The sequence below is a fragment of the Labrus mixtus genome, chromosome 14 (genome assembly GCF_963584025.1).
Source record: "Labrus mixtus chromosome 14, fLabMix1.1, whole genome shotgun sequence".
Lineage (NCBI taxonomy): Eukaryota > Metazoa > Chordata > Actinopteri > Labriformes > Labridae > Labrus > Labrus mixtus.
This window is the reverse complement of record NC_083625.1, coordinates 6,402,224-6,428,727: the sequence shown is the minus strand read 5'-3', so window position 1 is coordinate 6,428,727 and position 26,504 is coordinate 6,402,224. Positions and strand designations below refer to the sequence as shown.

The window sequence follows — 26,504 nt, the reverse complement described above, 5'->3', positions numbered from 1 at the left end:
AATGTCTGCTTCTGTGAGAAAGAGGTCTTAGTCCACTTCCCTTTCAATACGTTGCCACGATAGGGTACCACATGTGACCGATACTGCTACTAAAATAGTTAGTAGTTTCATATTATACATATATTGTTCTGCTTACTTCACAGTTTATTTATGGGGTACAAGGCAGCATACTCAAATCCTAAGAACCTCCTATTTGTATTTTGTGTAAAAAATAAAAATAGAAAAAAAGAAAGAAAAATAGATCAACTTTCACCGGGGTGCACGGCACAGCATTCAAAGTTGTGTTTTTACAGAAGACATTGCAGTTGCTGATATGTATAAGCCTTCCAAACTCCCAAACGTTGCTTTATTCATTTTTTTGAAAGTGTAAATACATTTTCTGAGTCATACAACAAACAACTGGTCGAGGCAGTAAGCACTTATCATCATCTGACATAGCCGAAAGAAAAGTCTTTGAAAAGCAGTGTGGTTATCAGGCTTACATAGAGCGTGTGGGTCATGATAAAGAAGCAAGAGTTCAATGTGTCTGCATTAAATTAACAACCTAACAGCAATCTTTATTCCATCATATTTATTTTTCTTCTGTCATTTTCACTCATATGCACCTGTGCCTGTAATCAAAACCGTGTAACAGGAATGTTAAAAGATTCGTGTGGGCACATAAATGTTAACAGAGCGGGGCACACGTCCGTTAATCCGTTAATTATTGCCATTCGTTTTTTTCATTCATTTTTAACATGGTTGTTAATTTGAAAAATGATTATCTGAACATTTAATTTCAGTCAAATTTGGTATCGGTTAACGTCTTTTCCGTTACTTGAGTTCACTTCAGCCAACTCAAGTCAGCTGACCCCTTTTTCTCCTGACTCTCCCAAGAGACGAGACCGCCGACCGTGTTGTCATTCCTTTTTTTCAACTGACACATCTCCATCATGTGTCACTTGATGTCGTAACACCAGCCATGGAGGGAAGAGAGAGAAAGTCCTGTTTCTACTCACCCTCTCATTGGCTAAAGTAGGGGAACAGTGAATGGAAGGTTCTGATTGGTCAAAATGAGGTGTCATTCAAAAGTTCAGCATGCTTAGAACACAAACGGCTGAAAAGGCACGGCAGTTTTGAATCAATCTGTGGATCTTAAGCTGTAATGTGGACTGCAGCAGGACTGTTTTTGATGGAATATTTATGAGGTGTAGCCTAGCTCACATAAGATTGTTTGTTTGTTTCTCCGTGGTCTGACAGATGTGTAGATTGTGGCTGCTGTGCTGGCCGAATCTTCAAATGGTATACATGGGCAGAGTCATAAGAACCCAAGCTTTCTATCGTTTTAGCTTGAGTGATATACACCGAACATCAGGTGTTAACATGACGGTGTTAATGATAAAACACACAGACAGCTCTGCGGGTCAGGGGAGGTGATAAATGAAAATTTGTAGATATCCAACACAGACACGTGTGGGATTTCAGGGCCTCTTAAGAACTCACATATTGATTTTGGAATAAGCTGATGTCTTTGTTCTTTATTGATATGACCGGTAAACGTTCACTTTTTAACTTCAGTTGAGTATTAATGGATTAATTAACGGATTAACTATCTATGTTAACGTCTTTGTTAACAGATCAAAAATGTGAATTAACTGTGCCCACCTCTGAATGTTAACTTAAAAGAATCACCTCATTATATGACATTTACAGGAATAAAACAGGAATCATAAACTCCCCTGCTAAGCACCAGAAACAATGAAGATCAGTTCTTCCCATGTCTGATTGTCAGCATTTCTTTTGTGCTTTCTTCCGCCGGAGGGTCATAGCTCCAAGTCAAATAGTTTCTGACGCGTGGAAAAAATACTTCTGTCTTACCAGCTTCTCTCATCTAATTCTTGTCACAGTGTGTGAGAAGGCTGCAGAAAAAAAAAGTCTCGACGACACCTTCTCGTGTCATAAAAACTTGATTCATCATCGGCAACCTTCAAGAAACATCCAGGCTTCTAGTAGCATCTCCACATTCAGGGATAAGAAACACAACATTGAGGGGAAACGTGACAAAGTGCTTATAATCTCTAGTTCATTAACGCTGTGATCTCCACAAAAAAACTGACATTTCTCCTTCCTGAGCAGTGCCTTTGAATACATTTGCTTCATTGAATGTACAATTTTTTTGCATGTCGTCTTTGTAGGAAGCCAGACGTGTGTTTTTGTTGTTGTTGGGGGGTTTTTTTGGTAGAAGGGCTGAATTTAGAACAGTGTGGGTTAAAAATAAATATTTTTTTGGGCAGTTCAGGTCTGCGGAAACATAGAGAGCCAAAAAAAAAAAAAATCACATCCTTTAGTCTTGCATCAGCATTTCCCTCCAGTTGAAACTGTGATTGGGTCCATGTGTGAGAGGCAAGATGGGTGGGTCGACCAGCTGCCACACCCCGGTCTCTCCCAGTTCTTCACTAGCACAAAAACCCAAGTAAGGAATCTGCACAAAGAGGAGACAGATGTATTTGTTAATCCATAAAAAAGAGATAAGGGGAGGATATAAATGAAAGGAGCATTGTGAGGAAAGCAGAAAAACTGACCTTTCGGACCACTTGGACAAAGTCCTTGGCGTTCTGGGGGCTGAGGCCTTGAATCTGGCGAGTGCAAGCCTCCAGGGAGGAAGCATGGGCCACAATCAAGACCGTGTTTCCTGTGTGAAAGAGGTATGGAGCAGAGAACCACATTCCATGGATACCATTAGCTCTCTTTATGGACACTCAGCAGGTGATAATGTGCAGCTTGAAATCTTCTATTGGAGACAAGGCGTGTAGAATAAGTCACTTCTTTCAAATCGCTACTTAAACCTCACTTTTACAGACCTGCTTTTATGTAATGTCACTTTTTTAAATGTTGTTATTCCTCTTTTTTATTTGTTTAGCAAGCACCAGATTCAGGCAGGTCACACTGCTTTGTTGTTGCTGTTTTTAAGTTGGTGACTTGTGTTTGCCCACTAGAATTTAATTAAAATGAGAAGTATTAAAATATTGTTATCCTAAAAACAAAATAGGCCATGGTAGCCAGCGACTGTGTCAACATTTTTTGCTGTTTTGTATTCATTTAAAAGTGTGGATGTATTTTCAAAAGGTTCACTTTACCCAGGTTTTTGCACTCTGCCAGGATCTCTCGTGTTACTTGGAAGCTCCGGCTGATGTAGGTATCGTAGGACTCAGACACAGCCAATTTACTAATGGGAATATGAGGTCTGGGGACAAGAGAGGAGAGAGATATAGTCAAGTGAAGGACGAGACTTAACGAGGCTTGCTGTTGTGGTTTTTTGAGTGTAAATATGTACCTGTATGTTGTGTCCACGCTCAGGTTAGCAGCAGCCAAGTCAGCTGGGGGGATCCAGGTGGGCAGAGATGTGCCTGACACCCACTTTGTCCATTCAAACAATCCGGGCTCCACGCGGATTTTTGTTTTTCCGTCCTGCAGAAGGCCTGACGCGGAGTGAAACACACACAGAGACTGTCAGGGAGGGGGGGGGAAGACAACACTTGACTTGGTGCTATGCGAGCAATCCTCTTGGTCGCCTGTGCCATAAGTGAATAACTTAATGGGCATTGGAAGTTTAAATGTTTTGACACAGACAAACACACAGGGTGCTGATTTAGCTCAGTGGTTGGTTACATTGCGAGTACTGAGGCTGTAGCTGTCAAAGCGGCGGCCCAGAGCTCGCCTCCAAACTCTCATCCCCCGTTTCCGACGATCCACCGACCTGTCCTCTCCATTTAGGCATGAAAAGCCTGACACATCTTTCAAAAGATTCATTCATTAGGCAGTTTTCTGTGTTTAATCATTCGGTAGTTTTTTTCCTTTGTTGTTAAAAAAAAAAATTAGTTGAAGGAAAAAAAAAAAGTTGGACAAAGTTTGACAATCCAGTCATCTCTTTTCTTCTTTCCTAATGATGTCTCTTGGCACCACAGAGCTTTTTGTTGTTGTTCATTAGAACCTTGTTTTGTGATACAAGACAAATCCTTCAGAAATCCCAGCCCAGACCACAAACTATCACTAAACCTCCGACAGTATTATTATCCATGGGTTCATGTTTGTTCATGCGTTACAAGAAATGGCTGCTTCATTATACTGTGATGTATGACGCAGTTATTTTATGTAATGCATCAGCAACACGCCTGCTGAAGAACCTGAACACATGGAGAGTAAACATGTAATGATGGAGACGAGGTCCTACCCTGCAGAATGTGCTGTGCAGTCTGGACGCAGCGGAGTGAAGGCGAGCAGTAAACAAAGTCTATTTTGGCGTGACTTTCCAACAAGGCTTCACCTGAGAAGGACAAAAAACAAAGAGTGATTTATGTTTGTATCTTTTATTGAGTTTGAATTGATATTTACTCTCTCTCCACAACTTTTTATCTTTCTTGAAAACATGAACCCCATCAGTTTAACCCACATCAAAATAAGATGAATGTAATCCTATAATATATACTCACCTACAAGACGGGCCTGGGTGGATCCAAACACAGTAATCGGACAGTCTTTGTCATAGTCCCGGTGACCACCGCTTCTAGCTGGCAGGCTGGATGGCATGTTGAGATTAGAGCGAATGTATCGGCCTGCACACAAACACAAACACAGAATCTCACATCAGGATTAGAGTGCAAAATGTTAGTTTCATTGAATATTTGTGTGTCTTAATCCTTCGTGCTGGGCTAACCTTTGGAGTCAAAGCACTGGGTGACCCAGTGTTTCCCAAACACCACATCCATCCTCTCTCCATGGCGACACACAAACAGTCTCATCTTGGACAGAGACGGCTCTGTGGTTTGCCTCGACACCTGACGTGAAGAATTATTAAAAAATAATGGCATGATTGGACGTTTTACAAGGGATAGTTTGTTTGTCTTGTTCTGTTTTGGGTGGGGTTAAACGAGGTACTTATCAACAGTGAGTACACTATGCACAGTAGATAAGAGTCAGCATGGTCCCATGATGGAGAGGCTGACTTTGGCTCCTGCACAGAAGCTATGCTAAGCTTGTTATACGGACAGAAACATAGTATGAAAGGAAAGGGCTGTCCACGTCACAGTGACGGGTGAACATGCGTACATGTGTACAAGCGTGACATGACATATTGGCTTACATGTAAGACTTTATTTGTGTTTTGGGTAGAGTATGTGTTTTAACTGATCCTCCTGTCTGCAGCAATACATAGCTCCCTTTTAATCCTCTTAGAAAACATAATGTGATCAGAAACAGTAAGGTTCAAGATGATTATGAACAAGCCGCCGTACCTGCATGGGGGAACAGAGGCCGGTGAGGCTGGGAGGATCCATGAGACTGTCTAGCAGACTGTCGTTCAGCTGTCCCTCAAATAGTAACCCACCCACAGTGCTGCCAGAGATGGATGGAGAGGCACAGTTGAGAATAGACTGAGACCTGCGGATCAGACAGAGACATTCAGAGTTTTAAATACCGCACACAGTTTATCCACAGAACAAACACAAGAAGAAGCAGAAGTAGGTCACAGGAGGGGTGGTGGAAAGGGGGCTGGCCAAGAAGATGAATCTTTAATATTTCAAGTCAGCAAAGAAACATCCAGTGAATTGTTTGCATGCTACTCACTCTAAAAGGATTCATGGATTTTCAGTCTGAGGTAAAAACCAATGATTTATTTTATTGCTGAAAGAAGATACTTTGAGAGGTAATCTGATAATCCAATACTCCCAATCGCTACTAGTGATGGTCTCTCAGCACAGTTTTTATTTTTAAATTTTTTTAAGCCCTTTTCACACTGGACAAATTTAGAGAAAATTTCAGGACAGCCTGCTCCAAACATTTTCCTGAGTCACCCATGGCCCTCACATCATCACCCCGTAGTTGCTTGTGGGGAATATTTCTTAAGATTGCCTAGTGTGATCTTGAGGAAACAAAGCGAGGAGGCTGGCTGGAAAGATTCAGATTAAAGTCTGGGTTGATCACACAGGCAGTCCATTCAGACGATTTGGGGATGGCATGTGCCGAAAAGGAACTTAAGAAAAGCACAATGATGGCATTCCTTACCCATGAACGACCCAGGTGTCGGACTCATCACCACGGTTGACGTAGTTCTCGGGCAGCAGGCCAGACATCCCGGTACCCAGCGAGGTGCCGTACACCCAGCCCTCACTGGCACTGCTCTGCTCCACCGGAGACATGAAGATAAAATCTCCTGGCACCAACTCCAGCTCATCGTCATTCTGAGGCGCATACGGGTACATGACCTGCAGTGTCTACGGGGGGGGGGGGGGGGGGGGGGGCAGAGAGAAAACAGCTGTAAGAAAAAAGGAACTACAGATGGCACACCTGCGGTTTTCACGAGTGACATTTCTTTTATTATCGAGCTGAACAGGTCAGATGGAGTCAAATCTACCTCGTGATTCGCAAACCGAATATCCCGGGAGAAGAGCACGGCCAGCCAGTCGCAGCCTGAAGATACATCCACGTTTTTGGCCAACTTCTCCAGAATGGGAAGGTGACTGGCTTGGAAGTGGTACGCCAAGGTAACATGAAGCTGTTTCTTATGCGGCTCGATGTGAACGTCTGGAAAATCAAAGGAGAGAAACATAATCAACCAGATGTTTATATTTACAACAGACCAATGAAAATAGTGTAAAAATATGCTCCCCATTTATGGCAACTAGAGCAGTTTTCTGACTTACAGCTAAGCCTCAGTCTCTGAACATTAACCCTGTGTGCATGTGCCTAAAAGACAAGGGACTTCTATTTAGTCTACACATCGATGACCTTCTACAACAGCATCATGGTCTGTATGTATGCTGATGACACTGTTTGACACCTGAGCTAGCAGCTAAGATAAGGCTAACAAATCTATGCAATATCATCACTGAGGGATACTAGAGAAGTCTCATCTTCTGAGCTTTGATAATTTAAGATTATTTTCAACTTTTGAGTCCCACGTTCATTCAGAGAAGTCTACAAAATGCACAAGAACATCTTCATTACAAGATTGTTCTGAACCCTTTCAATGCACTTCAGCCGTCAGTTCACTCTGTGAAAGCCACAACTGTGTAAAACGCACGGCCAGAAGACTTTAAGATTGACTGTTTGATAGAACTACTTTTATCTTGTCAAACATACTGGTGTTGCTGGTGAGTATTTGTGTCTTTGTGATATTCTGCTTTGTGATACTGTGAGTATTTTTGCCTTGTATGGTTGTTAGCTCACTCTGGTGTAAGCATCATAAGGCAACATTTATTTTAAATATCGATCCGGCACGATCCCTTTACATAATGAATGAGTGATTTAATTAATTCAAACCTGCTTTCGCGGCAGCCTCAGCTGCAAAATCCGAAGCAAAACTCTTCAGCACTTCGGCCACCTGCTCCTCCACAAAGAGACCAATGAAGGTGGACGAGGTGTAGAGCTCCAGTGGGAGGGGCGCGGGTATACGGGACTTCCACTTGGCAGCGGTGGTCTGGAGAGCATCGGAGAGAGCCTCCACCTTCCCATCTGCACACTGACAGGAGGAAAAGATGGACGGCTTTAAAAAAAAACAAACTCATAAATGAGACAGATCCACGATTACTGATTTGCACTTTCGGCATAGTACAAGGCTGACACTGACCACGAAGAACTGGCAGAGGGTGATGTGGGGGAAGATGTTGTGGGCCTTATTCTTGCCGCAGGAGAGGCGGGACTGCTGCCAGAAGAGCGAGAGCTGCTGAAGCAGAGGCCCACTGGGTCGCAGGTACAACACGTACTCTCTAGGAAGAGGGTCATCCAGGAACGGGTCGTCCACGTGGGAGAAGAGCCTGGAGGGACAGACAAGGAAAAGAAAATAAGAAAATAAGAGTCAGGACTGTGAATGTCCAGCAGAGGGCAGCACTGTCGTTAAAGCACAGTGACAGGTCAATGCAACGTTAAAGAGTAGATGTTTTATTTACCATTACTCAAGTTTCTGTTTGCATTCCAGCTGTGCATTAGTGAATGTGTTACAGCATGTGGGTAAAAATGTGTGTCGTTCTCACCAGTCACAAGCTGCCTGCACGTTTTTCCCTCCTGTTGAAACCAGAGCTTTCAGGCTGAAAGTAAAAGAGAGAGAAAAGGGAGATCAAAGCACAGTCACAAAATCAATAATTTCTCTTCCGGACTGTGTTTATTAGAAGGAGACTGCAGCAGCGCTTCCACATGACAGTGAACAAAGAGCAAAAACATCCCGAGAGAGCAATAAAGAAAAGAAAAAAAAATACAACAAGCTCGCATCAACTTGCAACAGGAGTTCATTAAATATAGCAGAGATTCATGAAACAGCAGCTGGCCTCACCTAACACGGTCACATCTCTGCTATGGAAACATTTTAATCATGTGAGCATGCGGTGCACTGTGGGTTTAAAAGGAAGCTGAATCTGAGCCTGAATTCTGTTTTTTTTTGGTTTTGGTTTTAAACAGGAAATGAAAGAGACAATAATAATTCCATTTCCTATCCGGTACACTTCAAACTTTTTTTCATTTCAGAAACACGAGTGAGATGATGGCATATTGCTCTCAAGTGCTCAAAATCTAATTAGCGTCTTTTTATAAAACCTCTGGTGTGGCGGGCCGCCTCTGAAGGGATTCACTGCCTCGCGCAGCTTTCTCTGGCAGTGCGAGGCACACTGAGAGAATCTCGACATGACTGTCATTCTTACATTTAACAATAACACCATCCCTGCCCTTCTCTCAGTCATGTAGCATAACGGTGAGAAATGTATAGCACTGGACTCTTAGAGCCTTGACAGCTGAGATGAGCACAAACCTTTTCAATACTACATCTTAAATATTTGATAAGACAGAGTATGTGTGACTGCAAGTAAGGTTTTAGAAACAGTGAGGTTATTTTAAGATTTAGACGAAAAGCGAGGGTACTGGCGCGCATGACTTCTAATTGTTTTGTAAATTATTCAAGTTAATGTGTGTGCAGAGTAGACACATGTTAATTGGGATGAAATACCTTTATCATGTCTGTATCGTTTGTACCTTTGATTTGTAGTTAATCTGGAAAAATAATAAAAACTTAACTCAACACCTCTGGTTAAAATAGCCAAAAGCCAATAATGTGGAAGGTCAAAGGTCAAAGGTATCTTTGTTGTCCCCAAAGGGAAATTTGTTTGCAGCCGGAAACATACAACACACAGACAACACTAAGAAATAATCCAACTAACATTACGTGCATAAATACATAAAACATGAAAACCCTGCAGAGATGCTCCAGATAAAAGTGAAATACAACAACACTGCAGTTCCTCGAGTGTCCACTTGAGGCTGGCTCCAAAAGCTGAGGAATAAATCGTGCATGTTCTCTACGGACCTGGGCCCGCCTTGCTTCGTTAACTGTATCGAGAGCACAAGCCCGACTAAAACCTGACTTTCTTTAGTTTTATTTTTAATCAGATGGTTTTTTAGAATTAAAGTTTGAAGTTGTTTGAATGACAGAAACCTGTTCAGATCAGATCTTAATGAGTGCAACACTGAAGATTGTATTATATAAAAAACAGCTTATTTATAAGGAGCCCTACGACACATTTTTCCAAACTGAATCCGAACCCGAGCTGTTTGGCATTCCTAAGCTGTGATTTAAGGTTCTGTTTTATGTGACCGCAAGACCAACCCGGTCTGGTCTGGACCTGATGGTTGAGGGGGATCCTGGCCCGACCCCACTTTGGGCCAAAGGCCAGGGGATTGGGCTCGGGCAGAGAATTTTACCTCTAATCCACATAAGAGCTCATTTCAAAATGACCAGAAGAAATAAACATGTTTACAGCCTGTTGTGTTTAACACAGCTCGTTCTTATTGGTGAAATCTGAACCATGTTTTTTTTTTTTTTTTAAATCATACTCAGAAACCAATGGGTGACCTCACTGAGATTACGTCCATGTTTCATACAGTCTATGGTCCAAGCAGAATTTTACCTGAGGACGTTTAAGAGACAAGAGTCGGGGGGAAATTATTATTAAGCAACAGAAAATGGACTTTGATTCTTAAAAATCAACAAACCGCTCAGTCCCATCTTTGTGTGAAAATAAACAACATTCTTCTTCATCATGATATCAAATAAGAAATCCTCATAAATGCTTACTTATAACTCAACAGCAACTTTTCTCTCTCTCCCTGAACACACCACTGCTTCTCCCTGCTCTGAATGTCCAACCAGTTGTGTCGAAACAGCCAAGTGTTGCTTTCTGCAGCATCATAGAGCCTTTTGATATAAATACAGACATGATGCAGCTGCTCTTTATGCCGCTCTGTTGACAGGGCTCAGTGTGCCACTCTACAATCCAAACCCAATGAGCTATTTTTAAATGTGTCCCACTGAAAGGGTCCTAGATACGGCACAGTCACTGAAACCCCGGGGGCAGCAGGCGGTGTGGCCTGACCGAGCGCAGCGAGCAGGAAGGGAACGCCTACGCAACAGCATTGTAACAGATGGCTCACACAGTTCTACTACAACACACACACACACTAACACACACAAATATATGCAGGGCGAACATGTATTTAATACGAGCTACAAAGACAGAGAGTCATTTGTGGGCTCGGCTCGTCCAACTTCGGCACCTGGAGTTTTGCAGAGGAGGAAAAGAAGGGGATTTTCCCTCAGATGACGGGATTACAAGCAGATGTGTCTGAGACGTCACAAAAGCAAATCCTGGATATAACACTGGATTGCTTCTTTCTTATCTCTGCCGTAGTTTGAGTGAACCCTTGAGACATGAAATATTACAGAAGGTCAAACCACTGTCACAGAGAGGATATGAGGTTTGAATGTAATCTGCTTCTTTTGGGTTTTAGGCTATTGAAATGACCAGAAATCCTGCTCCAGATATGAATAATAACAGAAGATCAGGCAGGATATACGGCTTGGTTTTACTTGCCATTTGTATTTACTAATGTGGGACCTAGTTCTTCTGCAGGAATAGAAATAAAGCCTTTTTTTTTTTTTTTTTAAAGTAGGCCTTAAAGTAATCTTTCAAAATGAATTCAGGAGGTTGGAGTTTAGCCTTCTGTGCTGTAAATGTGTCAGACTTTAAATTAAATAAGCTTTGGGCATGGCTGGTCATGGCAAAAATGAAAATAAAAAAAGGGTTTGCTCCGTCTCTGGCAACATTTAGAGTTGTAAAAACAAAAACAAAAAATGAAGGAATGATTAGAGCTTTTAATGTATCAGCCTATTTGGAAGTCAGATGCAGTATTTAAAGTACACTTTATCCCAAAATATACAACTGAACAATGAAAATCTATACTGCAGAAACACACATCCATTCATATCTTTGTATAGCATCTTAGACTGCTTTGTATTTCAGGAACTTCAGCATTATCAAGATGATCTTTGTTTAAACTTGAACGTGATACTAAGGTTTAAGGGCAGATCTAACAGAGAGAGGAACATATACATTTCACTGGATTTCAATCCGTCCATTCCTGTTGTATCATCTCGCTCGGACTCGCGGCTCCATCAGATGACGAGTAGAGTCGACAAAGCATCATGTGACCCAGGTTCCCACAGAACACTTGCCTGATACCAGTCAGTGCACCTTGCATCCTAATTCTGGTTCAGCCAACTTCCCTTTTTCACTTCTGAATCTCACTTCAACGTTTTTTCCTCAGTGTACTCTTTCACAGGAGAGGACAGCATGATTGTCTGTACGATGAAGTGACCTTCTTTTGGACCCATACAGTGCGTCGTGACAGCAGGAAGACAAATGGCCACCGACTGAAGTGACAAACAGAGAGGAAGTCTGAGCAAACCACAAGACACAAACTCAGAGGTGATATGTAAAGTTTGTTCTTTCGAAAGGGAACAATGTTGAATGTGACTGTTCAGCAAACTGATCTGATAGAATGGACCTTTTACCACTCACAACATCAATTTGTTAAAATTACTGTTAACACTCATGATATGTACAACATAGTAAATTGTGTTTGAAAAAAAGAAAGAACTTCCCATGCTGTTTTAAAGACCCCTGTGAAAAGTTTTTGACCAATTATCAAACAGACTGACATTAAGAGTGACGCATCCTTATGACCTGAGCAAGCAAGCCACACCATCAGTGACATTATTGACTATTTCTTTATTGTAAATGTCAATTCCAGTAACTGCTGATCATGGTAGGTGTCAGATAAGACAATTATCAGCACGCTGAAGGCCAACAACAACAGACACGATGAGTGACACATTTGACTTTAAAAATAAATCAGAATGAGATCTTTTGAATATACTATTTACGATTGTACAAAACAAAATCAAGAAAGAAAAGAACATGTAGCACTTTGTCCACAGGGGGATGCCAAACACGAAAAAGTTCCTCACGGGAGCTTTAAGTATTACCCACAAAAACGGTTTGTTTGAGTCAGCACATTTGGAAACTTGAGAGAAGAATTCACCTCCATTTTCGGCAGATGTTGACACTGCTCAGCTCTCAGACACCGAGGACAAAGTATAATGTAATGGTTAAATAGTAGATGTGTGTAACATTTTAAAATAGCAATGGAGTAATAAAAATGTGTCCAGGCAAAGGAAGGTGTGACACCAACAAATATGTCAGCCTCACAGAGCACGAGAGGTGCAACAGGAAGTTTCACTGTTGCTGGTCGATGTTTTAGGCCTGGAAGAAAGCTGAACATCATATACTGTACCTTTGTTTTACACAGACAGTAAATGGTAAATGGACTTGAGCTTGTGATTTTACACAGCAGGTCACACCACCTACCCATTCACACACTGATGGCAAAGGTTACTATGTAAAGTGACCATCAGAAGTCTCTAATCCCATTCTAACAAAGTCAAACGCCGCTGACAAAGCAGCGCGAGCAACTTGGGGTTAAGTGTCTTGTCCAGGAACATATCGGTGGCTGCAGGAGTTGGGGATCTAATCCCAGACTCTAAAAAGTGAGCCACAGCCGCCCACATAGACAATATTAAACCTAGACGTCACCCATTGGTTACTAAAGAGGTGAAATGAAGCCAACCGGTGGCAGCCGCCATATTGGAAATGCTACGTCGACCTAACTTTCGATCAATCTAGAAAGAAGCAACAAGGTGAAGCTGAGGAGGACCTTAAGCCTCTGGACAGACAGCAACAAAGCCCAAGAGTTATATTTTTTAAAAAAAACATTTCAAGATAATAGGTGAACAAATTAGCTATTGAGACCAAAATCACTTTTATACCAGGTTGTTATCATGTTGATTTCTGCTGTAAAAAATTGGCATTTTAATATGGGGTCCAATGGGGATTTGTTGGTTTTGAACCAGCTCCAAGAGGACACTTGAGGAAGTGCACTGGCTTGATTTCTCCACACCAAAGGTTGCCACCGGCGCCATGAGTTTGCCTTTGCTGCCGTAAATATTCATGTTTTCTTTTCCGAGATAAACGAAACAGCAATCTGTCATCCATTACCGCATATAACCCTGATGGCCTCTGAGCGATGAACTGAGCGAGTTATTTATAAACTGCATTTTCTCTTCACAGCTCCACAAAGATGAAAAAGATTAGCGAGTGAGAGGGAAGAGAACTAACTCCGGATTCAGCATGGCTTCAAACTGGCAGTGCTGTTTGCATAAATGACAGTGACCATTATCAGATGAGGCCCCCTCGCTTACACATGCCCCACTGCTGCAGGCCATATTGGAAACAGCCTTTTAATCATTTCACCCACACATGGGAAGTGTTTTCATTTCCACTTTCCACATTTAACCCTTCTCCTGATAAAAAAAAAAATGTTCTGGCAGGCTGCTGTGTGTTTAAACCGCAACTTTTGGTTTTTCATATATGTAAACATTCTTTGGTCTGTTTATTGCAGCTGACCTTTTCGCTAAACTCGAATGGCCCATCTAATAGGCAATCTGTACCTCATGAGCACTTTGGATCTCTGTAAACATCATGTCTGAAGTTATTGTGACCAAACTGGACTCAATAAATTTGATGCCTTTAAAAGGAAATTGTGAACTCTTGCCAAGTGACAAACATAGAGAAGTAACATACAGAAGAACATGCCACCCTGTCGCCACACACACAAATGTGTAGACATGCTAACAGTCCCAGCTTCAAACTCCCAATGGCCCCTCCCTGACTAAGCTCTATGGGTGAAACAACATTTCCTGTTTACAGGCTGGCGGCGAACCCTCATCACTAACCACTTATCGCTCTAACAGTGCTGAGAGAAATGCTTCTCTGCCCAACACCAGACTGCACCCAAAGGAGAGAACCCATCAGAAGAGGATATTTGCTTCCCTATGTCCCGTGTGGTCGTGCTCTGGGGAGCCCACGATGAGCCAAACACCAGACACTGAAGCCATTTAGATTTATGGGAAAAGCATGACAGTTTGAATCCAGCATGGGGCTGACTGAAAATGAGATCAATATTTTCACCTCAAAATTACATTTATTGGTCACATACACAATATACATAGTGTTTGTAATACCTGCCCGGCCAAATAAATGTACGCATTATTTACATAAAATAGTTCAATTGAATGCATAAAATATCAAAATGTATAAATACAAAATAAAGAGTAGAAATGTGTATTTTTGATATATAATAATTTAAGATTTATAAGATTGGTTATAACAAAACAATATAGGAAAAGGTTTGTAAGATTTACCCTTTTCTATTATTAAAGCTAAATTAAACACATGACCACTCTTGTATGCATGTCATAGATTGTTTAAAACATGGACGTAGTGTCAGTGACGTCTCCCATTGATTTCTTGAAGAGGCGTGATGAAGCCTAACAATGGCAGCTGCCATATTGGATTTGCTGACTCAAACTCATTTCCGGCTAATTGAGCTGCAGGCAAAGAGGTTGCTGGCCAAATGAATATCTTAGTTGCTGAAACACACCCATCTCTCTCGTCAGCATATTCTAGATAAAAACAACATGAACAGAGCTGACGGTTTAAGGTCAGTAATAGGATTTAGCTTGAGCGAAGCAGACTCCTAGCTAACGGCTACAAAGTGAAGTCCTGCCTGTTAGTCCAAACAGATAAGTTATTAAAACACTAAAAATATGCACAGCTTTTAACATTTAATAAATAAGATACAAAGACCAAAAATTATTTTTGTGCCGAGCTGGTAACATGTGAAATTCCGCTGTAAAAATTGAGCATTTTAAGATGAACTATTGTGGATTCCTTCTTTTTTCAACACCAGAAGTTGTCACTTGGTGTGAATTAATGAGCTAGAATTTGGAGGCTGTTAGTTCAGCTAGCATTTAGACAGTAAGCACAGGGAAACAGCTAGCTAGCTAATGCTAAAGCTCGTAAATTCACCTGAATGAAATGAAAAATGAAACACCATGAGTAAAACCAACACGAACAAAAATGAATTTGAATACCGCTAGTGTTTGTTTTGTGGGGAGTTGGGTGCTGTAATGTTGTTGTTGTTATTTTGTTGGTTATTTTGCTAACAGCAGCATAGCGTCCTTCAGAGTCTGTGCTAGTCAAACTAAGCAACTTGCTATTTAAACTGTTTCTCTCTGTCTTGTTCAAAACACAGACTGTTAAGTAAAACAGCATGTACGCAGATATATCTTTTCATTTTGGACCATGCTCATGCTAACCGTTTCCCTCTATTTGTACTACACTACGCTAAGGAGCTACTAGTGCTAGCTTCATATCTACTGCACAGATATGGGAGACGTATTTATCTCCTCTGACTTAAAAGTGCATTTCACATTCTGTCAAACTGTTCCATCAATAGTTGGAGTGACTTGTGGTATTATTTATTGCCACATGTTATTGAGGGTCAGCAATAGTGCCAGCTCTCTGTGTTGTATCATAAGCTTTTCTTTTCAGCTAACAAGGCAACACACAGTCACTCTAACATAGCTAGCTGTGTACAGCTTGTGTCTTAATTCCTAACTTCATTATTTCTGGAGAAGAACGCTGAAAACAACTGCTATCAGGGCAGACAGAGCAAGTCGGAGACTGACACCATTTAATGAACTGTGTGGTCCTTTGTGGGACTAAATAATACCATTCTTTGCTTGTGCACATCAAGTTAATCACGCAAATGATTATGAAAGCTTCTGTCAAATAAAACATGAAGTGTGTCGTTTTAGTACGAGGGTTATTTTAAGCTCGGCCTGACGTCAGTGAAACAAGTCAAAGTGCACAAAGCAAATGTTTCACTGAGAATACTGAGGCACAGAGCCAGAAATATGATGCATCACACAGCACTCCTTAAAGTCACAGGATGTGTAATAGGAAGAAGCTAAAAGCAGAAGTTTGAGAGTCACTATGGTTGAGGACATGTTAATATCTTTAAAAAAAAAAACCTTTAACACCCAAATTAAACCAATATCATTTAAATTACAAAAGTCAGCCGTCAAAAGATTATGACAGAAAACATTTAGGCTTTTATGTGTTTGTGGGAGCACAATCTGCAGTCTTCAGGCCTGTGAGAGCTCAGTGAGTACACCAAACTTTTTCCTGCTTCAGCCGCTCTCAAACTGCCTTCTCAACAAAGCGCTCAGTAAAGGTCACAAGCCACTTCCGGAAATAGGCGACTTCCTGCTGGCGGTCTTGAACAAAAACGTTGAGTTTGTTCTTGTGATGAACACGGATTCACTAACGACCTCCTAAACACACCTCAAGCTTCGCAGATTGACATGGGGGACTTTTTCCCCCATGTCAAAATGTCTTTTTTTTTTTTTTTTTTAAGTACCAAACAGAACGTTATTGTGGTCAATGTGTTACAGCTTTGAAGTATTCGAAAAGCACAAAAAACATGTTTTTTTAAAGGGAGAAAAATTAGATTCTAACTTTTTTTTTTTTATTATTGGGGCAAAAATTAGGTTGAAAATATAATATTAAATGGAACTTTTTTCAATACAAATTGGATTCAAATATGCATAAACAAAGTTGTTTTTGCAACTTAAGAGATGTTCAGTTTTGCGGATGTTCCCTGCTTCACTGAATCTTTTTTAGGGCTGTGGCTGTCTTGGCCAGGGCACTCTTGTAAAAAGAGATTCTTTATCTGAATAAGTTATCGCATGGTTAAATGAACTTTAAATAAATGTAAAATAAATTTTAAAGCGTCACATTGGACTCTACAGAAACTACTTTTTAACAGTTACCCATTTTGGGTATATGATAAATATCCCTAAATGCCTCAAAAGGATAAAGGGCCAATAATTCCAGGTTAAGATGGGCATTGGTATTTTGACAGTTTGTAAAGATGGACGTCATGTCTCAACCTCCTCCCATCGACAAAAGCCAAAAGAAGAAATGCGCCCCTTTGACGAGTGCTGACACACTGTCCCGCTCACGTCATTTAAATCAGAGTTGCGCCATAGACTCTGCTGCGGTTTTCACATCATGCCCCTTGGGGCTTACTAAGCTTATATTTAAATTACCAGTATAGAAAGACTTTTTTGTTCAAATTCACTTCCTTTTTACCATTCTTCCTCTTTGCTAAGCCAGTTCACACCCAATGAAGGAGCCGCATCTGTCAACAACTCATGTCAATCATGGTGTTTTACCCCTTTTTATAGCATCCAATAACCAATCAGAGCTAAAGTTCTCAGAAAAATAAACACTATGGCATAAATTAGAATGTAACAAACTAACTTTAAAGATAGAAACCATGATTGAAAAAGATGTATCAATAATTTGACCCCTGTTAACACGGAGGAGAAGGAGTTATGAACAATACTGCAGCCTCTATCATTTTAGGGCTCTAAACGTTTTGGCTTCACTTTTGGGGAGCTATCATGTCGCCAAAGCTAATCTTTACATTTTTTTCACATCAATCAACCAGTCCTGAATTATGATGTAACTTGAGAGGCTGTTTCAATTTCAAGTAACGGATCTCTTAGAAATGGCTTGGGTCATATTCTAGTTTGAAAAAACAGGAACCAGCTCTCGGAACAAACTACAGTAGTATTTAAGTTTTCCACACACCAGCATCACTGTTACAACATCCCTGATTGGCCTTAAACATCACATGGCATTGCAGAAAACGTCTTCTGCTCCAGTGCCACTTTCTGCATCCTGTAAGAACCAGAAACAGTAAAAAAAAAAAAAAAAAAGGTCTCAATCCTGAATTTCCCTCCTATGTCTTAGTCACTGGAGCCAATGTTCTGGTCCATTTTGGTCACCAACATCCTGTTTGCCTGGTTCACAATTCCCACTTTATTCCTGTGTTACTAAAGAAAAGAGGCTGCTGTAGCTGAAGTGTTTCCTGCATCATTTTCAAAGGTGTTTTTTTTTCTGTCAAATCTTTTGTACAGCTGCTTTGGGGCAGCTTTGTTCTTCATGCATGGCTGACAAGAAGCAGCTGCAGACCAGCCGTCTGTTTACTCCGGTGTTGTAATCTTTCTTATAACCACTCAGCACCTCGTTTGCTTAAATTACAGGTGAAATTCAGATCTTCATTTAAAACACAATACCAGGTCCCTGTGTTCATCCAACCAGCACTGCAACTCTTGAAGTTATTTGTATGGTTTCCGTTTCTCAGGTGTGTATCGCTCAGTCAGTATTTTACCAACAAGCACGACCTTTAAAAGTGCACATGCACACCGTCATGTGTTTCTATAATTTCTCTATACAGGCATCAAAATCAACATTGCACAAAAAGTAAGGAAATTTGAGTAGGAGAGAACACTGTAGCTGCAAGCCATCCAGCGGGTGGACGAGCTTTTAGTCGCCTGTAGGATCCAAAATATAAATGTGTGGATGTCTAAAGTCGGCACTTCAGTACAGTTAACTTTAATGTGAAAGGTCGTTTCATGGGACCATAAATGTTGGATTAATTCGTCCAGTCTTTTCAAATGAATGGACAAAAATCTGCTCCCATATTCTGTTCAGTTTATTTATATATCTTAGTAACTATAGGTGGTTCTCAATGCAGCAGACTGACAAACCAAATATTGTTCGGAGGTCTGGGCTGCTTCAAAACTTTACAATCGAGATAAACGGGGAATGACAAATCCAAGACCATTCAGGGAGTTTGGATACAATGGTAAGAACAAGCTCACTGATGTCAGGGCTGAAAATGTCAAGGCAAGTAAGGAATTAATATTTAACCATGGTCACAATGGTACGAGGAAGTCCCTTTCAAAAAAAGTGCTATTTTAGAAACCCCCTACAACATGCTGTCAAGCCAATGAGGTAAAAATAAACTTTTTTTATTTAATCATTAAACGGGACAAGGTTTCCAGGAGTGAAAGACACTACAATCAAACAAAGATATAGCTTCACAACAGTGCCTGGCTCTTCTCAGGGGAAATGAGTTCAAAAGATGGTGTGAAGAAGAAAGTTATAGGCAACTGTAATGAAGGTTAAGCCATTGAAGACAATCTTGTCTTGTCTTTATTTTATGGGAATATTTGTTTGGTTAGCAATCCAATTTCAGAATCTACAATGTAGGTCTTAGGAAAACTACTACCCAAAGATATATTTTTTTCACAATCTCTTAGTCCCTTTGAAGAGGACAGCAGACCTTTGGAAATGACGTTTTAACTTCATAAGACCAATCGGTGAAAAGCACTTCTTAATGCACATTCTTCATCATGTAAAATTGATCACTACACCACAGACTAATCCACTTTCTCTGTAAATACTACAACCATCTTAACCTGATCCAATGCACTAATTTCTCCTTTCTTCAAGTGTAATTGTTGTTTTTATATGCATATAAGCCCTGCAGAACCAATTTACTATTTTAGTTCCTAGAACCCCCGTTTAGAGGAACTTTTTAGATCCTGTCTCAGAGTAGGTACTCTCGCAGCACAGGACAGACTTCTTGAGGGATGTAGTGGCAGTGTGCAGACAGAAAAACAATCATGGTCATGGTGTGTGGGTCTCAGGGAACTCCCTAGTTCCTCTTCAGAAAGTCCCCAGAACTGTTTGGCCTGTGGTAACAGCCCAGATCAACTAAAAACTTATTCTGAGCCTCTTTCACACATGCACCACTCAAATTTTATAGAATATTTTAGAACATACTGCCCCTACATTTTTCAAAAGTTTCCTTTTCACTCATGCCACAAATAGTGGGAGATTTTCCCTGTGGGACGGGGTGGTGATCAGGAGGTAGGACAGCAGACAAAGCAACAGAGTCTGACACTATGAGTACAGTTTTTGCTTTTATACGTTATGTGTCATTGGACAAATTTAGTCCAGACAAAGATTACCCAATTCTACTTTGTCCTGTCCGAGCATTATACAGCTTCCAAAACAAAACTGATTCCAAATAAAGAACAGCAAGCTTCATTTTCTGCTTCTGATTATCAGATAAGATCAGATCAGAGAGAGAGACCACTGTCCATCCAGCTCCTATCAGATGACACCATTCAATTCCTGAATGACTCAGCAGAAAATATCCCCAATTAAAAAGAGAGAGAGAGAGAGAGAGAGAGAGTGAGAGAGAGAGGCTGTCTGTGAGTGTGTGGGCTTTGTGTATGTGTGTGTGTGTTGTTGTGCGTGTGTTTGTGTACATGAATTATGTTCCCTTCTGGCAGGAAAAAAACCCTCAAACACAATGAAGGCCTTGTTCCCTGAAGCTATGACTGATAACTGATTTTCCTATTATTCCTTCTTCCTCTCCCACCACAGTTTAGGGAAGGGCCTGATGGCACAAAGTTCAATTAGATGTTTATTTTTATATTTACTACAATGTGAGTTAGTTGCTGAGCAGAAGACGCAGAACAAGACAATGAGGAGAAAATGTGCGTTCAGAATCGTTCTCTACTTGGACATTAAGATCAGCCACTTTATGATTAAAATAATATTTGTGCTCATTTCAGATGCATTTCAAGTTGAAAATGTTTCTGAATAGCCATTTGAGGATTATTCAACATAGGAACAGTACAACAATAAACCATGATGTTACATTTTAAATATGTCCATTGGAAATGATTGAGCAACGACTGGTCTGTTTATACGTTGAAATGGGACAACAAAAGAATACATTCAGAGTTTATTTTAAATCTATTGTTCTCCTTTCGGCTCAGTGTTGGTCTGCACCATAGACTGTATTGTGTATAAAGATGGATGACACATGACAAGAGTTCCCAAAAAGTAAGGCCAAAACATTTGGAGCTCCCCCTGCTGGCATGCTGCAGTACAGGTAATGAGATCTGCCTCCTCCATGTTAACAGATACGACATAGGTCACGCTAGACAATTAAAATACACATTAAATTGTTTTATTCTCAAACATGGTCTTTATTGTGTTTTATGTCTAAGTGTTTATTTTTCCACAAAGTTTTAACTAGGGATGTTAAGTCGACTAACCAGTTAGATGTCATCACACTCGCAAGACAACACAATTACGAATTTCTAGTCGTAAAAACAAATTAATAATATTTTTTTTGTTGGTCAGATGTTCTCCTCAAACTCGATACAGCTGCCAGCCACTAGCTGGGGCTGTAGCCACTGACTGGCTGTAGCTCCGGTTAATGAGCCCACTCTCGCCTGCTCTACTACCCAGATGTAAACAAGCACGGTGAGGTAGCGTCTCATAGGAGCAGCGCAGTTAGGCTGTATGTTGATCAAGAAAATTTAGATAAAATTTTGTATTTTGTATTGTGTAGAGTATGTCAGGTTAAACTGGCATATAGACCGGAGCAACGTGTAACTACAGGAATGTGGACCCTAACGTGCAAGGAGGGCCGAAGGTTGGTGGCCCTAGCAATGCTGATGTTTGCCCCACTCAGCAAACCAAATAACATTGTTTAACAGGAGCCAATTTTAAATAAATCATGCTCAATATTGACTGAAACTGAATTTAAATTTCCATTTAATTCACTAGAAGAATAGTCAGTTAGAAACATCCCTATTTTTAATCGGTTATTTGCACTGCATTAGCTGAGTAGAGGAGGAATGGGAGGGGAATCGCAACAACTACCAACACAAGAATCTGAGTGCTTTCAAACCAACACAAGAATCTGTTCTGCTGCAGACTTTGCTGACCGGAGGTTTTTTTTTTTTTGCCTTTTTATCTGTAACTTGAATGGCGGGGTTCCAGTAAGCAAGACCGGCGGGACATTAAAAATTGCTGCCGTGTCCCTACTTAGCATCTGTGGCTCCAAATGACATCACCAGAACAATACTGTAGTCAGTGCCTGTCAGATAGTTTGGCTTCACTTTTGTTAAACAGAACGAAGGATGACACGTCCATCTTTACACAGTCAATCGTCTACACTGGTTTAAAAAAAGATATACCCAGCCCTACTCATGCACATTTCTTCATTCTGAATATTGCCTCTGAAATAGGTAGTGTGCGTTAAGCTGTTACGAGATGAGTTGAGCTGAACCAACACAAAGAAATGTCATGCAGTCTCACCAGTCTTGATGTTGCATTTACATATTCTGTTTTACATAACTATGTATTTCTCATATCATTCCTGTTGTATCTCCACCGTCCGGTCCAGACAGCACAAAAGGTAATGCTGGTAAATTATTCTGCCTCATTATAAATGTATAACCTCAATCAAATCAAAGTGTATTAGTCTGGCATCAATAATGGATGTGAGGCTGCAAATATAACCAAACCCAGTCGCTCATTTTGTCTGCAGAGGTTCATTAAGCAGGAGAAGAGAGAGCTGCAGTCTGAGACGATGAAAGCCTGGATGACCTTAGTCAGTGTGCAGAGGATAAAAGGGCTTCGTTTTTGAGAGACTGTTTCTGTCTGATTGAGAGATGAAAATACTTCTGGCCTACTTAGCGAAACTTAGATAACTGGAGAAATACTGCTCTTTTGTTTTCACATGGAGACACAGTTTTATGTCCCGCAAGTCAGACACTGAAAGAAGCAACGATCTGGGAGTGAATCTCTGCGCTCGGAGATGACTGCTGCCACCGCTGACAAAGACTCAAAGTGAACAATTTCAGATGTCTTTTGTTACCGTGCACACACAATGTTGCGGCTCGCTCCGCGCGCAGAAAGGCTTTGTGTGAAATGCGGCTGTTCAAATTATAAGTGTGATAACTTTTTATAATGTGGGAGTCAATGGCAAAACACAGACAATGAGAAGGGACATTATGATTATAGATGATATGATTAGGCAGAGCTCGGAGAGGCTAGGAGGCTGAGATGTAAAAAGAGCTGAGCAGATATTTAATTTAAATCCATGTGTATTCTGTGTCCATGTTTCATAGCAAGGGTAGTATTGAAATGTAAATTAATTCCCTTTGCATTAAAAAGTGATTGGTTATAATAGTTCTGACTCAAAAGCAATACACTGTTTCTGCTCAAAGGCTTGGAGACTGAAAGGTTTGACGATGAATATTTTACACCATAAACGATCCATTCTGCATGCTTATCAAGTAAACCTGAAATTCAACAACAAAGCCGCATGTTTTGATTTAAAATGTAAATTATCTCAAGCTTCTGTTAAACTATGGTGATAAAAATGTAATCTTCCAGCCCCAATACTGCTTCAAATGCTGAAACGTCCTTGTGAAATTCTTAAAGCAACCAACTCAGGTCCAGCTGCGTTAACCTGATACTCCAATTATGCTCAATAATTACGATCTGTTAAAAAGGAGATGTCGTGTTTAGCCAACAAACACCAGTAAAAACAGACCATGACACGTCTTTTCTTTTCCCTTCTTATTACATAATCCATAGACACCATTCACTGCTTGTTTCCTGGCAACTTCTCCTCTCAGGGATGAATGAGAGGAGAACGAAGAAATACACACAGGATCAGGTCTTCATTGAAAAACCAAGAAGAGGCTGCAAAGTGGAATGCATGACTCAAAATACAGAGTATCTCTGGATTCATCTTTTGTAGTTGGCAGTTGGTACACATCAAAACATTTTATGGACAGGTGTGCTATACACACACAGACACACACACACAAGCACACACACAGACATGCAAACACCATATCTTTACAAGCAATGCTGCTGAACTAAAGTACTGTAATACGTGAGCAAATATTTACCAAATATCTACGTTATTGTGATTAGTATCTTTTTACCCGACTTGTGCACTAAATTTACGGGAAGTTGGAAACTTTGCAAGGTTATTTTTAATGTGTTAACTACACATTTAAGATATAATGCATGGCTATGGAGTATATTTAACTGGATGATCAATGTATATGATGTATTATTTTTATAAGAAATGATTCAATCAATTTAAAAAAAGCTACCAGCTCTCTAACTTCAGCTTTCAATAGTACTTTAATGATAATAATTAGTTAATAAAGGTAGCAGGTTATCCAACACACAATATGAGTAAAAAACACAATGTTAGCAAATCTAAACACAATATAATATTAACTACAAAGTAAATAAGTACTAAAAATATCAAAACTGAGAGTGTGAATATATACAACCAGGATTTAACTAAGCATTACTAGTCTTAAATAGGAAGATTAAATATGGAAGATTGAATGTAAATGTGCAAAAACAGAGTTGTAAATGGACAGTATTGACACAAGTTAAAGTGCATGAGTGTAGACATATTATAAGCAGAAACTATACGATATAACGGCGAGTAGACAGACAAATGAAGTGAACATGAGTGCAGGGATAATATAGAAAATATAGAACTTCCTGCCTTTATGTACAATTATAGTACATTTTACTGGTAGGCCTCTGTTATCTGCATATTTTGTTCCTAAATGCAAATTGTACAAGGGCCAGAATACCTCATTGTGTTTATACAGCATACAAACTAATGGGAATTTAGTTTAATGTCTCTAATATTAAACTAAGACCTTAGGCCTTATATTCTAGTAGCATTATCCAAGTATGTCACATTCAATATGTCTGTGGATTTAAGAGCAAAAAATGCAGTTATAAGGTTGTATTATCAGTATTATTTTGCAGCAGAGTAGTCATACAGTCTATTTTAGATGATTAAAAGATCTGATGCTGAAATGTAAACACTGCAGACAAACAGAGAAAGATGCATGAAACTTCTGCTGCCTCGTTTAACCTGATTAACGGTGTGTGTGTGTGTGTGTGTGTGTGTGTGTGTGTGTCTGTGTGTCCTGGGACAGTGCAGCTGTGTACTCACGCCCTGGTCTTGGGGAAGCCCATGGACAGCAGCACGTCCAGAGCGGACCCATGTTTGACTGTGCTCGGCCGGGTCTGGCGCTGCCTCCGCGGGGTCACTTTGGCGTACAGTTCCTCTTTCGCTGCCATAACTCACTGCTCCATGGGTATGTCAGCTCCTCTGCTCCACTGAGATATTATCATTTATTGAATTACAAATTACCAAAAAAAAAAAAAAAAAAAAAAAAAAAAAATAGGTTGTAAGTGGTTGACTTTTTTTTTTTTTTTACCCTAGAACTATTTGTGTTAAGCGGAAACACGTAGAAAACACCAAACCCTGCGAGGAAACGAGCATTTTTTTTCTGGGCTGGACAAATATTCTGATCTGGATCAAGCTGCCTCCTGACGGCTCGCACATGAAGTCAAAACCATCAGCAGGGGGGTCAGCCATGGGAAGTCAGTCCTGCTCTCTCGGCCGTGCCCCCGATTCGCATCCACAGCCCGAAGTGGACATTGTCTGGTTCCCTGCGTGGTCCCAAAAGCTTGTAAAAGAGCTATCAGACAGCGATTACATGAGCATCCTCCTCCAACGATGTCTTATTTATGAATGGATCCCGAGTGAGCAGCGGGGGGGGGGCTCAGCCTGTCTACGGTCGCGGCCCCATTTACTTTTAAAGGGACAGTGCACTGTTTGTGAGCGCACAGGAAAATAAAGACGAACCGATAGTATCGCAGTCTTCTCGATCGGGAGAGTTGCACGGATATTAATCACATAAGGGAAGCAGTGTGGGGGGAAAAAAAGTGTCGAGGTAGATAGAGCTGGTTGGTGGAAAAAGTTGGTCACACTTCCTGTCTACGTAAATGGGTGTCGACATTCCTCGCATGCGCAGTGCTGCTCGACAAGGACAGCAGCGAAGCCATCATCAGTTGCCATAGCGACTTAGGAGCGAGTTGCAAACAGGTTTCTGTAACTTTTGCCTCTTGTTTTTTAGATCAAAGAAACATAAAACTTAGCTTTTAACAACATAGCAACCATAGCCCGTGGCTTTCCTTTGCTTTTCTTTATTAAAGTAACATATTAAAACAGGTTCAAATAAGTAGCCTAAGCTATGAGGTTCTGTTTATAATAAGAGAAATGTATCTCCATAGAAGAAAAGTAAGATTTTGACATGAAATTAAAACACATAGGCTATTTTATTCTATTATTCCTTGTGTTCTGGTAGTCTAATCTTGGAACTGTTAAAGCAAAACGAGTTTTCTTCATACTACAATGCTGTACAGATGTAGCATATCTGTATAGGCCTACTTATTGCTTATTTACTTTTTACAAATAAGTGCAATTATTTAGGCTACTATTAAGACTTCTCCATGGTAGCATCATGGACCACTGCGAATTTTATTCCTTAAATATGGAGGGTGTGTTTGCATTTTTTTAACAACTGGACTCCTGCTGTTGTGGATACATTACATTATGCTTCATTAAGATCAGAGGAGTCAATATGCAAGTATTGCATAATCAATGCAACTGTGCACATT

At 40.5% G+C, this 26,504-nt stretch overlaps 1 protein-coding gene across 1 annotated transcript; it reads right to left on the bottom strand.

The window, feature by feature from the left end:
* Positions 1-320: 320 nt before the first annotated feature.
* On the bottom strand, positions 321-25,625 carry ubash3ba (ubiquitin associated and SH3 domain containing Ba). Its single transcript, XM_061056531.1, has 14 exons — positions 24,991-25,625; positions 8,007-8,060; positions 7,604-7,790; positions 7,297-7,495; positions 6,389-6,558; positions 6,040-6,248; positions 5,271-5,415; positions 4,694-4,814; positions 4,470-4,592; positions 4,211-4,303; positions 3,314-3,458; positions 3,117-3,223; positions 2,562-2,671; positions 321-2,461 (listed from the first exon to the last, which is right to left on the bottom strand). Exons 1-14 carry the CDS (start codon positions 25,116-25,118, stop codon positions 2,324-2,326), a joined length of 1,929 nt encoding a protein of 642 aa, XP_060912514.1. The 5' UTR covers positions 25,119-25,625; the 3' UTR covers positions 321-2,323.
* Between the last annotated feature and the right edge of the window lie 879 nt (positions 25,626-26,504).